The sequence below is a fragment of the Lolium rigidum genome, chromosome 5 (assembly GCF_022539505.1).
Source record: "Lolium rigidum isolate FL_2022 chromosome 5, APGP_CSIRO_Lrig_0.1, whole genome shotgun sequence".
Classification (NCBI taxonomy): Eukaryota; Viridiplantae; Streptophyta; class Magnoliopsida; order Poales; family Poaceae; genus Lolium; species Lolium rigidum.
The window spans coordinates 21,274,719-21,291,623 of NC_061512.1; the positions used below are offsets into that span (position 1 = coordinate 21,274,719).

The 16,905-nt window shown below is 47.9% G+C and overlaps 1 protein-coding gene across 1 annotated transcript; it reads right to left on the reverse strand.

Annotated features, from left to right (window-relative positions):
* Positions 1-12,059: 12,059 nt before the first annotated feature.
* LOC124655247 (disease resistance protein RGA5-like) lies at positions 12,060-16,028 on the reverse strand. Its single transcript, XM_047194173.1, has 2 exons — positions 15,213-16,028; positions 12,060-14,293 (listed from the first exon to the last, which is right to left on the reverse strand). The coding sequence occupies exons 1-2, from the start codon at positions 16,004-16,006 to the stop codon at positions 12,244-12,246; spliced, it is 2,844 nt and encodes a 947-aa protein (XP_047050129.1). The 5' UTR covers positions 16,007-16,028; the 3' UTR covers positions 12,060-12,243.
* Positions 16,029-16,905: the final 877 nt, after the last annotated feature.

The window sequence follows — 16,905 nt, forward strand, 5'->3', positions numbered from 1 at the left end:
GGATAATACTTCACCTCTCCATGAGGAGCGTACTCGTCTTCAACTCCGCCTCCCTTTTGTTCAACAGAACACCCCTTTGAGCTAAATAGATGTGCGGTTGTCAAAACAATGCCGGTTTTGTTCTCCTTGTCCCAGTCAATCCAGAATCCAGAGCACCTTTTTCTTGCCCCCTGACCGTCTGCATGCAGATTCACAGCCCGAATGATTATACATTATCAGATCGACCCTAATCAGGTAGAGAGCGATCAGATCGACCCTAATGCTACTTACCAATGGAGGAGGAAAGCCCAAGAACAAATCTGGCGGCCAAAAGCACTGCGTCCGTTGCAGGTTCCATGACGGGGAGAAGCTCCGGATCGAAAAACATGCCGGTAGATCCGCAGTATTCGAGTGTGAGCATTTCCTCCTGGCGGACTGCAAGAAGAAGAAGATGGATCGATAGATAGACATCACCACGCAGAGTATAGAGATAAAAAAAATTATTACGTAGTTTCTCATCGTATGCGAGTCTTGCGTGCTTGAAGGCTTGGATGAGCTCCGGAGGCTGGTCTGCGTCGTCCGGGTCGCCCCAGTCGTCCCAGCCGCCCGTGACGTGGCCGGGGAGGCGGGGCTGGCGTAGTGGGGAGCTGGGAGCGGAGGAGACCGCCTCCTCGTCCTCGGCCTCCATCTTCTTCCTCTTCGCATCCTCGTCCTCGCTGATCGTCCTACCGGCGGCGGCCTCGGTCGAGGCTTTCTCCCGTGGTTTGGTGGGTCTACTCTTCCTCTTCCTCCTCTTCCGTTTTCTATCGGATCGCTGGGATGATGATGGTTGCGAGAGAGATCGGGCCATCAGAGTCGCCGTCCGCATGGCTGCGGCCGGCGGTTGTTCTTTGAGGTTGCTGTTGAAATATTGGGCCCACTTTTAGTGGCCCAAATTAGATTTCAGTTTTTCCTATAAATCTCAAAGCCCACATAGTGGCAGCCATGTGAGTTTGAGCCCAAGTTGGTGGCAGCTCACTAGGGAGTGGCGAGAGGTGGGAAGTTTAGTCCCACATGGAAAGTTGGGAGGAAGTTAGACCACCTTATAAGGTGGGTTGTTTCACCACTAGTAAGTGAGTGAGAATAGGAGTGCTACACGCGCGCGCTCCTCCTCCTCCTCCTCGCTCGCTCGTCGCGCGCGCCGCGCTCGTGTTGAGTGGATTGAGCCTCGAGCCGAGACTTTCTTTACTTTTTGCACCTCAGGAAAACGAACAGAGTCCTAGACGCGTCCCCTCAGGAAAACGAACAGAGTCCTAGACGGACGCGTCACAGTTAGTCGGTTCGGGTCGCTCCCGGATAGTGGGCTATCTGTAACCGACTCGAAACGTTCGTGCGACGTGGGCGTGGCCCACGTTGCCTATGGTTTCCCGAGCCTATATAATCTCTTGCCCGGCTACCGCAGAAATACATCTAATACACGAGTTAGGGTTTCCACCTCTCTCTGCTTGCGCCGCCACCATAGCCTACTCCATCCCGCGCGCCGACGTGCATCGGCAAACGGGAGAGCAGGTCTCCGGAACCGCTCGTCCTTGCGATCCTGTACGGGAGAGGGCGAATTAGGTTTTTGGGAAGCGCTCGCGCGACTCGCTCAAGCTCTTCATCACGGGTCGCCTTCAGTCCAAGTCGGGCGGTGCTGCCTACCGTCGTCTTCAACGCCGTCTACTTCGACCCATCGTCCCCGTCGTCAACAACGTTGTCATCAACAACGTTACTGCTGCGACATCGTCTGCTACACCTCCACCGCCACCTCCACCAGATCGGTACGTGCGACATATCTCGATCTGTTTAGCAATGGATGTTGTACCGTTTGCTCTGCTACTGTTCATGTTGATCACTGCATCTAGTATGTTCGAGTTTCACATGTTAGTAGTTACTTTCGTCATGATTTATATTCTGGAATTAATCATGGAAATTGTGCCTAATTATCCAACAATCCAAAAACCTAATTGTAGGCAATTTCCTGAGTTAACAATGGCTGGTTTCTGTTGATGCACCGAGGCCGGATAAGTTCACCGGTGTGCACTTTAAGAGATGGCAAGTTAAGGCCATGCTCGGCTTACTCATATGAAAATATTCGACGTTATCGATGGTTTACTGAAGGAACTATATCTGACCAAGATCGAGAACAAGTTCAAGGAAAACAATACTCTCTTCGTCGGATGCGTTACGAGTATTCTTGCTGATCGCCTGTGTGATGTGTACATGCACATAACGGATGGTAAAGAGCTGCGGGATGCATCGAATGCTAAATTCGGTGCAACCGATGCGAGCGAGTGAGCTGTACATCATGGAGAGCTTCCATGACATCGGGATGGCTAACAACCGTTACGTAGTCGAACAAGCTCATGAGATACGGTGCATTGCGAAAGAGCTTGAACTCCTTAAGTGTGCCGTACTCGACAAGTTTGTGGCTGGATGCATCATCGCTAAGTTGCCCCCTTCATGGAGGAACTTTGCCACAACTCTCAAACACAAGAGACGAGGAGATATCGAGTTGAAAATCCGATAGCGTCTCTTGATGTTGAGGAGAAAGCTCGGAGCTAAGGATAATGCTGAGAAAGGAGAGGGTCGGTCTAGCGCCAACATGGTGCGGAAGAAACCCTACGGCAAGAACAAAGGGAATAACAAGCCCTCCTTCAATAAGCCTATGAAGACTACAACCTTCAAGAAGAAGAAGATGATAAACAAAGCGAGATCCGAGCTGCTTTACTCGTGGAGAGGCTGGCCACTTTTCTAAGGACTGTCCCGAGAGGGCGAGACCGCAAGAAAAAGGGGAGGCAAGTCAACACGGTGACCGCTAGCAATGCTGATGAGTACGGTAATCTCTTTATCTGTTCTTTCGGTATTTCAATCTCCATGTTGGTGGATTGATACGGGTGCTAATGTTCATGTGTGTGCTGACATATCCATGTTCACTTCTTACCGGGTCGCCGGGATTCTTCCGTCTTGATGGGGAATGGGTCACATGCTTCGTTCGTGGTGTTGGCACGGTAGATCCGAAGTTCACTTCGGGGAAGATCGTGCAGCCGAGGAACGTGCGAGCATGTCCCTACTATGAACAAGAATCTCGTTAGCGGCTCCCTTCTATGCAGAGATGGGTTTAAGGTTGTTTTAGAGTCAAATAAAGTAGTTGTTTCCAAGTTTGGACAATTTATTGGTAAAGGCTATGAGTGCGGAGGCTTGTTCCGCTTTTCGCTTTCTGATTTCAGCAATAAGTCTGTGAACCATATTTGTGGCAATGTTAGTGATGATACCGGTGTTTGGCATTCTCGTTTATGTCACATTAATTTTGGTTTAATGTCTCGGCTATCCGAGTTTAAGTTTAATTCCGAATTTCACCATTGCCAAAGGTTCTAAGTGCCATAGTTGTGTGCAATCAAAGCAACCTCGGAAGCCTCACAAGGCGGCCGAGGAGAGAAACTTGGCACCTCTAGAACTCATACATTCCGATCTATGCGAGATGAATGGTGTGTTGACAAAAGGTGGAAAGAGATATTTCATGACATTGATTGATGATGCGACTAGATTTTGTTATGTTTATTTGTTGCGAACTAAAGATGAAGCTTTAGACTACTTTAAAATTTATAAGGCCGAAGTTGAAAATCAACTAGAGAGAAAGATCAAGCGTTTTAGGTCGGATCGTGGTGGCGAGTATTTTCCTAAAATCTTTGATGAATTCCGTGAGGAACATGGTATTATTCATGAGAGGACGCCTCCCTATTCGCCCCAATCAAACGGGGTTGCCGAGAGGAAAAACCGCACGTCGATCGACTTGGTGAATTCCATGTTAGCCACTCGCTGGTTTATCAAAGGCATGGTGGGGGGAGGCTTTGTTGACTTCATGTCATGTCCTGAATAGAGTTCCTAACAAGAATAAAGATAAAACCCCTTACGAGGAGTGGTCTGGGAGAAAACCATCACTTTCGTATTTGCGCACATGGGGATGTTTGGCAAAAGTCAATATTCCAATTACTAAGAAGCGCAAACTCGGACCAAAGACAGTGGATTGTATCTTTCTAGGTTATGCTCCGCGGAGTGTAGGCTATAGATTTTTAGTAGTTCAATCTGAAGTACATGATATGCATGTTGATACTATTATGGAATCTCGTGATGCAACATTCTTTGAGAATATGTTTCCTATGAAAGATATGCATAGCATTGCTAGAATTTCTACTGAGATAGTTCCTGAATCTAGTACATCTAATGAGTATTTTGAACAATCACATGAGATTGTTATTGAGAAGGATGACAATGAAGCTCCTAAACGGAGCAAGAGACGGAGGATTGAAAAATCCTTTGGTGATGATTTCATTGTGTACCTTGTGGATGATACTCCCACGTCCATTGCGGAGGCATATGCATCTCCGGATGCGAGATGATTGGAAAGAAGCTGTCCATAATGAGATGGACTCGATTCTTTCTAATGGAACTTGGGAGTTGTCGGAACGACCCCACGGATGCAAGCCTCGTAGGCTGCAAATGGGTGTTCAAGAAGAAGCTAAGACCTGATGGTACTATTGAAAAGTACAAGGCGCGGCTTGTAGCGAAAGGCTACACACAGAGAGAAGGCGAAGATTACTTCGACACCTATTCACCTGTCGCTAGACTTACCACCATTCGAGTACTACTATCCATGGCTGCCTCCTATGGTCTTATCGTTCATCAAATGGACGTAAAGACAGCTTTCCTTAATGGAGAGTTGGAAGAGGAAATCTATATGGATCAGCCTTGATGGGTTTGTAGTAAAAGGTGCAGAGAGAAAGGTGTGCAAGTTGCTGAAATCTTTATATGGCCTGAAACAAGCACCTAAGCAATGGCATGAGAAGTTTGACAGAACTTTGACTTCTGTAGGCTTTGTTGTCAATGAGGCTGACAAGTGCGTTTACTATCGCCATGGTGGGGGCGAAGGTGTTATACTATGTTTGTATGTGGATGATATTCTGATCTTTGGTACAAACATGAAAGTAATACACGAGGTCAAGTCTTTCTTGTCAAAGAGCTTTGATATGAAAGATCCGGGAGAAGGCTGATGTGATTCCGAACATCAAGCTGATTAAGAACGAGAGTGGGATTACTCTAACGCAATCCCATTATGTTGAGAAGATCTTGAGCCGGTTCGGCTATATTGATAGCAAGCCTTCTTCAACACCTTATGATCCCGGTGTGACACTACGCAAGAACCGGAGGATTGCCATAGATCAATTGAGATATTCTCGGATCGTTGGCTCACTCATGTACTTAGCGAGCGCGACTAGACCCGACATCTCTTTTGCTTGTTAGCAAGTTGAGTAGGTTCATGTCAAACCCGGGTATCGATCATTGGCATGCACTTGATAGGGTCATGCGCTACCTATGTGGTACAATGAGTTATGGGATTCACTATTCGAGGCACCCAGCTGTGCTTGAAGGATATAGTGATTCGAATTGGATCTCGGATGTAGCTGATCCGTACGCCACAAGTGGGTATGTATTTACCTTTGGAGGTGGCGCGGTGTCATGGAGATCTTGCAAGCAAACCATATTGACGAGGTCAACTATGGAAGCGAGAACTTCTTGCTTTAGACACAACCATCTGTTGAATCGGAATGGTTGCGTGAGCTCTTGATGGACTTGCTCGTGGTTGAAAAACCTGTTCCGGCAATCCTTTTGAATTGTGACAATCAAGCTGTAATTGTCAAAGTGAACAATTCTAAGGATAACGCGAAGTTATCAAGACACGTCAAGAGACGTTTGAAGTCCGTCGGGAAATTGCGAAACTCCGGAGTAATAAGCTGTTACATATATTCAAACGAGACAAAAACCTGGCAGATCCCTTTACAAAGGGACTATCACGTAATGTGATAGAAAGTGCATCGAGGGAGATGGGTTTGAGACCCGTTGATGTTACACCATAGTGGTAACCCAACCTTTGTGATCGGAGATCCCGTGAATTAGGACACGGGAAGAACAAACTAGTGGTTTAATTGAGGAGAGTATTCCGTAACCCTCTCTATGTGAAGATGCACAACTCTCAATTGCTGTAAGGCAGAGTTGGCAACAAGCCTTAATGTGTTTATGTTGGCTATTTTAGCAAAGGTGCTGTCCTACGAGCATTCTTGAAATAACACACCTATATGAGTCCGATTGTTAAACGTCGCAATCTATGAGATTTGGGTGATCTCTAGTAAACTCATGAAGAGACCACGAAGTATGACGCATATGCTTCACCCGCGGGGTAGGCTACTGGCAGCCATGTACTGGTCACGACTTTGAGTGAAACCCTGTTCACGCAAAACTTGCAATTCAAGGCTTAGTCCATTGTTCAAGTGTGAATGGATGTAGCTTAAGGTTCTAGGCGGAAGTTCAACTTAACGGTCTCCGTTGAAACACTTGGTATATAAACAAGCGGCGAGTATTGGTAAATCTCTAAATGGGGATTTGAGATCCGGTGGGGGATTGTTGAAATATTGGGCCCACTTTTAGTGGCCCAAATTAGATTTCAGTTTTTCCTATAAATCTCAAAGCCCACATAGTGGCAGCCATGTGAGTTTGAGCCCAAGTTGGTGGCAGCTCACTAGGGAGTGGCAAGAGGTGGGAAGTTTAGTCCCACATGGAAAGTTGGGAGGAAGTTAGACCACCTTATAAGGTGGGTTGTTTCACCACTAGTAAGTGAGTGAGAATAGGAGTGCTACACGCGCGCGCTCCTCCTCCTCCTCGCTCGCTCGTCTCGACTCGACACGTCACGACGCGCGCGCCGCGCTCGTGTTGAGTGGATTGAGCCTCGAGCCGAGACTTTCCTTACTTTTTGCACCTCAGGAAAACGAACGAGTCCTAGACGGACGCGTCACGGTTAGTCGGTTCGGGTAGCTCCCGGATCGTGGGCTATCTGTAACCGACTCGAAACGTTCGTGCGACGTGGGCGTGGCCCACGTTGCCTATGGTTTCCGAGCCTATATAATCTCTTGCCCGGCTACCGCGAGAAACACATCTAATACACGAGTTAGGGTTTCCACCTCTTCTGCTTGCGCCGCCATCATAGCCTACTTCATCCCGCGCGCTGACGTGCATCGGCAAACGGGAGAGCAGGTCCAGAACCGCTCGTCCTTGCGATCATGTACGGGAGAGGGCGAATTAGGGTTTTGGGAAGCGCTCTGCGCGACTGCTCAAGCTCTTCATCACGGGTCGCCTTCCGTCCAAGTCGGGCGGTGCTGCTACCGTCGTCTTCAACGCCGTCTACTTCGACCCATCGTCCCCGTCGTCAACAACGTTGTCATCAACAACGTTACTCGCTGCGACATCGTCCGCTACACCTCCACCGCCACCTCCACCGAGATCGGTACGTGCGACATATCTCGATCCGTTTAGCAATGGATGTTGTACCGTTTGCTCTGCTACTGTTCATGTTGATCACTGCATCTAGTATGTTCGAGTTTCACATGTTAGTAGTTACTTTCGTCATGATTTATATTCTGGAATTAATCATGGAAATTGTGCCTAATTATCCAACAGTTGCTACCCGCGGCTGAGGTCAGGGGGCGGCTCCCTTTTTCCACACGAACGAGGGCAACTAGCGAGAGTGGGTTTTGCTCGGGACGTAAATTTTTTTTTTGCCAACATATGTTATTTGTAAGGGACAGCCCCCAGCCCGTCGGTGGTCGTGGACCAGATCGTGCCGCTCCCGGATCCCGCCAAGGAGCTCGCGGTCGACGCCACCCAACAGTCTGCCCTCCTCAACGGCAAGCGCAAGTGGCAGGGGCAGCACGTCGTCGCGACCGGAGCTGCTGCTCCTGATGCTGCTCCCGGTGCGAAGGCGACCAAGGCAAAGGTGGCCAAGGTTGCCGCCAGCAAGCCACAGAAGAAGCCGGTGGCGAAGAAGGTCGATGCCAAGAAGCCAGCCGCCAAGATGGCGTCCTTGACAGCTCCGACGACGATGGGCGAGGCGTCCTCCTCAGCCACGGTCGCGCACAAGGTGCTCGACAAAGGTCCCGCCCTTGATGACTATGTTGAAATGCTCAACGACGCGTCCATGGACATCGATTCTGCGCCGCTCGCCTGCCTACCATTTGCGCGTGCCCGCCCACCCACACGGCCTCTAGGAGCGCCCCACGAGGGATACTGGACAACCGACGGCCGGGAGGGGCCAATCCGGCATGAATCGGTCGGAATCGACAGATCCAGCATCGGTGGTCCGGAATCATCCCCGGGTGGAGCGTCGCGGCTGGAGGTTGTGGGCTTCGATGTGGGCTCGGGAAGAGGTTGTGGGGCAGTGAGAGGTTCGACACAGCCGTGGGAGGGGCGACTGAGGCGGAATGGCGGTGACTGTGGAGCGGTAGCCGGAGACGGCAACGCTGGGCATGGTGGGGCGCGAGCGGAGCCTTCCAGCTCGGCAGTTGGCCTACTCCCACTTCGTGTTGCGTGTTGGGAGATGTGTTGGGGGATATAGAAAGTGCCTCTTGGCTTTGCAAATATACCAAGTGGAGGGTTCAATATATCAAGCTTGCTAAAAAAAAGGTAATTGCACCACTCATACAAGAACTTATCCCTCTCGTGCGTGGTACACCAACTTGAACTTTAGATGCATTTTTCATACAAAGTCGTTCTGAAGCCGACACTTGGCGTTGCCACGCAAGAAAAAGACACAGCCCAGTATTCAACATTTAGGAGAAAACCCCATCAGTTTATTTCAATTCGCAAAAGCCCTCTCGTGTGTATTAGTCTATTAGAATTTAGAACAGGAAATCCGCAAATCAGGACGAGCGGTTCTGCCAGTGGGCAAGCCGGCACGGCGCGGTGGTTGCGCATCTTGTTAGGCGGTGGCTAGAAGAAAGAGAAAGAGCAAGGAGAGAACAGAGGTGGCCGGTGTCGAGGGACTAGTCTTCCGAAGCGGAACCATCGGCGGCGTCTGGTGGCACGCGATATTGGCTCAAGTCCCTGTACAAGGAGACCGAGCAGGGAAAGAACAAGCACGCTATTGCGTCCGCGGCTGCGGCGGATGCGGCCATGGCTGGGCCACATGCCGCCGTGGAGGTCGTGCAGCTCACCAGCCAGGACCCGACCACGACGGCGTTCTCCGGCGCCTTTGCAAAGCCCCGCGGAGCAGCCTACGCTGTCAAGATTCAGACCGCTTTCCGAGGGTTCTTCCGGATGGGGTGCGGCTACCTAGTGAAATCAAACCCGGATGGCATGCTTCCAATCCACAACGAGGCGCCAGTACCCGGGCTACCAGAACTCCATCCAGTTCGCCTCCCAGACTATATGCAAGCACTCCATTTCCAACTATGTTACTCCATGTATTTCTTTCTAGAGTATGTGTTTACTTCCACCACTCAGCGCATGTGTATCTTTTCTATTTCTTGCAGTGAGTGTCAGCTAGCTAGGTGGAAAGCTCTGTTCGAACTCTTCAAGGGCATCAGCAGCTCTGTAATCACAAGGTGTTAACTACAGTCCCATCCGTGTATTTCTGACCATATGCTGCTCCTGTTATAATAACTACAGTCTGATCCGTGTAGCGTTCAATCTCTGAAATGATTTGATAAGTACTAGCCTTGGTTAGTGCCTGCCTTCACAAGTCAGTCAGAAAGATTTTTTAATGCTGCCTTTACATGGCCTGATCAAGTGTTTTCCCTGCCATGTTATGGTTTGATTGATATAAATTGAAATATAGTCATGGTGATTCAGATTTTGGAATGCTTTTGCTGGGTGGATGAATTGAAGATGCAGTTCTAGTATGTGTCTGTTGTTGACTTGTTGTTACAGTTCCCAAAAGAGACCAAAACAAATCATTAGTTTAATCACATTTATGGTAAAGACCTTATATGTTTGGCAATGCTGGGTTACCTTTGCTGGAGTATTTAAGGTAGTATGTCATGGAGCTTGGCCACCCTGCATTTATGCCTGTTAGTGACCTTGACATAGGATTTGAGAAAATGCTCAACATAACTCATGTTTGAGAAGATTCTCAAGATAACTCATGTTACTGACCTTCGCCACTCTTCTTAGATTTAAAAGATTCACAAATTCATGATCCTGATAAGAAATTATGGTACTCCTTACAAACAAAGTATCAAACTTCTTAGGCCTGTTCTTTTATGGAGTTAGAATATTTTTGGCGAGGACTGCAATATGTTTGTTTCAGGATAGTCTTGATTTGTGAAGAAAGTTTGATCCACTCTCCAACTTTTTAAGCACCAACTGCCATGTTTAACCAGCATACAAGGATGTAACTTGTGCCCAGTGATTGCTCTAAAAGGATAATTTCACAATACACTAGACTGAAGCAGAGTTTCAAGTTTTTTTATCGGTTATAAAATTTTGGTCTTGTCAAAATTATAAAATGATAGTCATTTTTGTTGTGTACTTCAGTATATGTGCTAACTAATAAAGGAGCTTTGCACACTCATGAAATTCTGTTTGATAACCTTAAGTGTCATTTTTGCTGCACCTCACTAGTACATTATGTTCCTTTCTTGAACTTAAAATGACAGTTTCTGCTATGATTATTTAAGCATCATGCTCCGACTACGGCGAACACCACGCAAACAGGGAGACATCACATCGAGGGGAGGCTGGAGCTCGTGGCGGCGGCGCGGCCGTAGCAGGGCAGCGGCGCCGTGCCCCGGAGTCCACGGCAGAGGCGCAGCGAAGTGGTGGACGACCTCGGAACCGTCGCTAGAGCGCTGTCCTCCAAGCTCTACCTCTACCCGACGGTAGCTGGGCGGCCGGGAAGGGTTAGGACCTGCGAGCCGCGGCGCTGCGTGGGTGCGCTAGGGAGTGATTGATCTCTCATGGAGCAGTAGCAGCAGCTCAGCTCAGTGTGTGTGGGGGTTGTGTGCTCGAGAGAAGTCGGAGGTCGGAGAAAAAGTGGTGGCTGGCCTTTGGCTGAATCACGCATGGCTGGGGAGGTTAGAGAAGTAGCGGTTTGCTAATTTTTTTGTTTTCTAAGAACTTGTTGCAAAGTTTACGATCCAGCGTGGCACGCCAAGTGTCAGCCTCACAACGTTTTGAATGAATCACTGGAACACATTTTGCAAGTTTTTGTATGAAAATGCACCAACATAAGAGTGGTGCAATTACCGCTACAAAAAATTGAGGGGACAACTTATACAAAGGCTCTTAGAGCAACAATTTAGAACGGAATTACTACATTTTCAGTTTTTTTTTAATTCCAAGTCGAATATGGCAATGTTGTTGGAGATGCTCTTACCATTCCTCGAGCAATTTGTCATGTGTGGAGGACAGGGCGATGGTGGACGATGTGCTCAGGGGCGGAGTGGCTTCTTGGGACGTCGTAGGCTACCTCGTAGGCCGTAGCGCCCGATGTAGACATGGCCAGGTGGAGAAGACGGGCATGGTGACCAGTGCGGCCCGTGCACCAGCGCGACGGTCCTGCGGCGGACGACACCTTCATCGATGGCAACCTCCATTCAAGCTGGCACGTCAATCACTGCTTTACCATACAGAAGACCGTCTGCCATCTCCCCAAACCGTAAGTATGCTTGTGTCTTGCAATTTCTTTTGGGCGTTCACCAGGTGTTCGGTCATTTGCCATGTCCCCAAATCGACAGTCACAGTTTATGCCGAACTATAAATCTATCAAATGAAGTTGTCTCTGTATGAAAATATTTGAGGAATCTGACCAATTTGTATTAAGTCCCATTGTCCCAATCTGAAAAATCTGGCGGGTGCGGACATTGTTGATGAAGATGGCCTCAATGGCTGCCCAGATACATGATGAGGTGGACCTGGTGGAGGAGCTCGGTAGAAGAGGTGTTGTAGAACCACGAATTGAAGGTCAAGTTGATCTTGGACCTCGCTGTGCTCCGTGATGTGCTCGGAGACGCCCATAATTGTCAGCTCCGGCATTTGCCGCCACATGTAGTAGTAGTGGCCCTGGAGTTCGAGCTTGACATGGATGTCGTAGGTGATGTTGAGGGCGACGAGCTGGTGTGCACGGGAAGGAGCCGGAGGCTAGTTGGACTCGGTGGAGGAGTCGGCAAGTCAGTGGTGCCTGCCATGCGCAGGCGTTTGGATCATAGTAAACTGATGTCATGAAAAAGCTAGTGTTCAGCTGAACTTAGTGCCTGGTATTCATCCTTGTGGGGTTCAGTTTATATAGAGAAATACATGAGGGAGAAAGAGAGAGAGATTACAACGTGCACTACCAGAATTTGTTAGGTTCCTAGGAGTACATCTTAGGCTAACCCTCTGTGCACGTACTTGACCAATTGACCCTTCATCAAGTGGCATCTATAATGCATAAATCATTTCCTCCTCATCGTCGTCTGACAAAGCAAAATCACCAATACTCTGAATGCAAATATCCGGACTCCCCGGATGCTTGCTAATCGCCATTTTGAGAGCAGCCTCAAGAGTTCGCCGCCTTTTAACAACCTCCTCTTCTTCAGGTGGCTGCCAACAATAACTGCGAAAATCTTCCCAGTCGAAGCCATACATATAAATATCCACCTTGAATACTTTGAGGCTTCCCAAATGCTCGATCCCGGTAAGTATACCACCATCGTCCTGCTGTGCCCCTGGATCTCCACACTGTATAAGGAGCCTCTCAAGCCTAGGCATAGCCCCCGACTCAAACGTCAAGCACGGCACGTTGTATCTGAAACAGAACTCCTTGAGATTCATAAACGTTGTGCTGGAGATGATGATACCTTCTCCAGGTACATCATTCTCAACAATCAATCTAAGATGCACCAGCGAGGTCAGCCCGGTAATAACCTCAACACCATGCCTCGAGAGGGACACGACTTGCACCTCCAAACTTCTTAGCATGTGCAGTTGGACAATCCAATTTGGGACAATGGAGAAGCGGAAGTCCACCATGTGGAGTCTCTGGAGATGGCAGGGAGGTGGTGACCAATGAGTTAAGACATCTTCATCGGAAGACTTGCCAATGATGGTTAGGGACCGAAGGTTGCGCACGCCGAGCTTGCTCATGCAAGAGAGCAGAGAATCAGCAGTGTTTCCTCGGAAGGGAGATGAATAATATAGCTTCAATTCTCTTAGATCAGCCAGCTCCCCGAGACCCTCCATGTTATCCACATCATTGACAAATAGTCGCAGAGTACGTAAAGTACGGAGGGCTGTCAGCCTGCCTATCCGACCAGTCAACCGCACAGTCTTAGGAACAATCAGATGTTGTAGCGTCAAGGGTAACTCGCCAACATCTAGCTGGAAATAGTGCATTGTTTCTGAGTCAACTATCTCCAGTGTCTGCAAATGTTGTGATTTTCTCAAAAAAAATTGCATCTTCTCACACCCAGTTCCTCTGATCCTCAGGTATCTCAGTTGGAAAAAAGTGCATGTGGGAGATAGATCGCCGTCCTCGTCCTGCTTAACCTTGGACTCACAAGCATCAATATGAAGAACTCGCAGGAGTTGGAACTTTGAGAGAGAAGGCATACATTGAATAGGCCCCCAAAAGTTGAATGATCTAACTTGGGTGAGTACTATGTTTCCAAGTTGGAGATTGCATTCTGAATTTCCAACTTGGAGGGATAGCCGCCGAACTGCCAAAGAACCTCTCCTTCTATACAGATCATTAATTACAGTGAGGAAGTTTTCTTCCATGGATTTCAGTATGATAAATTCAAGCATTAGATCATGTACTCGGCAAGACAGAATATGCCCACAGTCATCAAAATCAGATACTTGGATCATATTTCTGTTGATGAGCTCACAGAAGTAGCTTTCTGCAATCTCCTCCGGGTCATAACCATGCACCTCAGTAACAATACCCTCGGCTATCCATCTCTTCACCAGATCATCCTTACTTATTTCAGTATCTTCCGGAAATATACCGAAATAGAGCATACATGTCTTAAGGTCCGCAGGTAAATCATTATAGCCAAGATTCAGCACATGTCTCATCCCTTCTAAAGCAGGGTTTCCTTCCAACTGCAAACCTAAATGATTTTTTATCTTCTCCCAGATTTCCACTGAGTGTACCTCTTCATGGCTAGCCAGAATGCTGGCTACACTAAGAATGGCTAATGGCACCCCTCCACATTTCCTTAAAATTTCATCAGAAACATTCTTTAGTTGATCGGGGCAAGCATCTTCTGTGTCAAAAATTCTTCTGTGAAATAATCTCCTTGAGTCAAGATCAGTAAGAGGTTTTATCTTGTACGCATGGCCATGGAAAGAAGAAGAGCATGCCTGAGCTACATCTTCAAGACGTGTAGTTGTTATAACTCTGCTACGCCGATTATTCTCCACAAACAAACATTTGATAATGTTCCATGCTTCCACTGTCCACAAATCATCAATTACAACAAGGTATCTGCCAAACACACAATGCACTTGTCATTCCAACAATACATATAAACATGTAGTGGAATACTTACCTAGCTACCGTTTGTCCTAAAAGCTCAAACTGTGTCTGAGAGAGTTTAAAGAAATTAGAGGAAAAGCGCCATCATCTTTTTAAGACGAAGGCGGGAGTTGTACTACTGAAATAATAGGATTGCAATCAGCAGCCAAAAGGTTTGCTACGCCATCTGTAGAATTCTGCAAGCAGGTAGGGGTCAAGTGCTCCAGACTCACAAGATTGGCTCGAAAATCTGCAACCTATTTTAGTTCGACCAAGTTCCACGAGTACTAGCTCCCTTTCTCCGAAAACCATCTCCTTTCACCTCACTAACAGGGTATCCCAAGATTGATCTGTCGACGTTTCTATCTTTCAAGACCTTTATAAGGATAGCACAATCCGGCTGGAGGAAGACGATTGGCTGATCGGGATATCTCAAGGACACCTTGATTAGCTATGCATAACAACTTTTTGACAGGGCCAGGTTTGATATGTGATATTTATGCATGATACCATAAATATGACATTGATAATAGAGTGTAGACTCACTGATTTCTAATAAATAGGGGTACATTTCGCAAAGTTTCACACTTGATTCACCCCTACCATTGATGTGCTTTATCATGATCTACACCATACATATATCATTGCTTTTTGAGGATCTGAACTTGCCGTGGCTAAAGGCAGAGCATATTTAACAAGCAGATACGCACACGTAATAACAAAGATAGCATGCTAGTCCTTTGTATATCTAACTTTGAGCGCAGACAGGCAAAATATACTATGAAGTTGTCTTACCCATTATCAAACTAAGGTACACCTACTGCAAATTGTTCAATTTAGTCTTGCAGATGTATAGAAACAGCTTATCCAATTACTCATGTGAGCATACCTTTTGTCTTGCAGATGTTCCCTGATTTCATCGATGAGTTGGCACTCATCATTCTGGGCATAAGGCATCCGACCGCAAATCCCCAAGTATATATCTGAAAAGACCTTGAGCATGCTGGGATTCCGAGACACCGATACAAAAGCCCTGCACTCGAATTGAGTTTTCATCGCAGCATAAACTTGGTTTGCCAGTGTTGTCTTGCCCATTCCCCCAGATCCAACAACAGCAATCACTTTAAGCTGCAGCGCCACCTCCTCCATTCCCAGCAACTCGACGAGCTTCTTCTTCGGGCCATCCATGCCAACAAGGCTGTCGGCCTCTGCATATAGCGCCTGCACACGAGGATCAACAGCCACAAGTCCCCGATGAAGACAGCCGATGACGGCCTCATCGAGCTTACGACTATATCTGTCGTGACGATCGCTTGTTTCCACAGCCCGGGCCTTCAGCTCCTGGATCCGGCCGGCAATTCTGTACCGCGCCTGAAGCTTCTTGAGCCCGCTCAGAAGCCCGCGACCGCCGCTATCGAGCTCATCGGTGAAGATGTCGACACAGTCCTCCATGTCGTATGAGAGCTCGCGCACCTTGTCACGCCAGTCTCTCTGCTGCTCGTCGAGCTCCGTCCGGGCTAGCTTCAGGAGCAGGGCGTTCATGCTGCTCATCTCCTCCCTCAGCGAGGCGACCTCCTTCTTCACTCCTTTGGACAGCTTGTACTTCTTCTCCAGCAGCGCGGCGAGCTTGGGGAGCAGCGATCTCATCGCACCGGTGAGAGCGCTAGCCATCACCACCTCCATTGGTTGCAGGATCTCTTCTCCCACACTCGAACGAAGCAAAGATAAGAAGCACAAATGGTATGGACAGTAGAGCACCCACGCAGCATTACATAAGCAGTTTCCGCGTAGCATCCAAATGGAGAGAAGGACGCTTCCGCGTAGACTTTGCCTGGTGGTCACGCCTGATATGGCTATAGCACGTATCATTTTCATACGAGAATCTTGGACTAGTTCTGTCCTGGAATGACTGCCAACTCGCGTACTGGCACCCAGCCACCCACGTACTGAGCAAAGTAGTTGGTGTTCCACTAAAAGGACATACCTTCGGCAGGCAGTGTATTTTTCTAGATAATTTTCAGAAATTATCACAAGAGGACGTTAGGAATTTAGTCTTACAACGCGGCGGAATTCGAGTCATATTGTGGTTTTTAGTGGATTTGACAGAGGAGCAATGCAAAAGTTGATGTCACCCAATTAAAATCTAACTCTCAAGATTAAAAATATTTTGTAAGCTAAACGTCTGCCTGACTCATAAGTTTCCGATCATGTCATAACAAGTTAACAATTTCGTCAGAAAAAATGACCATGACAGATCTCAGAGGCCCGTGCGCTTGATCGGCTCTGCGCTCCGGGGCTCCCAGTTAACTCAGTATAGTCTACAAAAATAAGCTCTCCAGTACATAACGTGCAGATACAGAACATAGAAAAATCCAAAGCGAAGTAGAAATTTCAGAAACAAGACTAACAAACTGGATAATTATTTGAAAAGCATTCGGCCAAGCGGCGGAGCGCTACTAACCTGGAATAAGCACAGAGATCGAGCAAGCAGCTCGTGTAGAAACAAAGAGAGGCAGGAAGAGATTGGATCAACCATCCTACCAGTTTCGCGAGACAGACGTGTGGCTCGGTGCGCTGAAGGC

Bases quoted from the DNA above. Each gene is read 5' to 3' on its own strand.
- LOC124655247 (XM_047194173.1), bottom strand. From the start codon at position 16,006: ATGGAGGTGGTGATGGCTAGCGCTCTCACCGGTGCGATGAGATCGCTG. The intron at 14,294-15,212 runs GTATGCTCACAT...TGTGTTTGGCAG, and splicing joins GAACATCTGCAAGACAAAAG to ATACCTTGTTGTAATTGATG.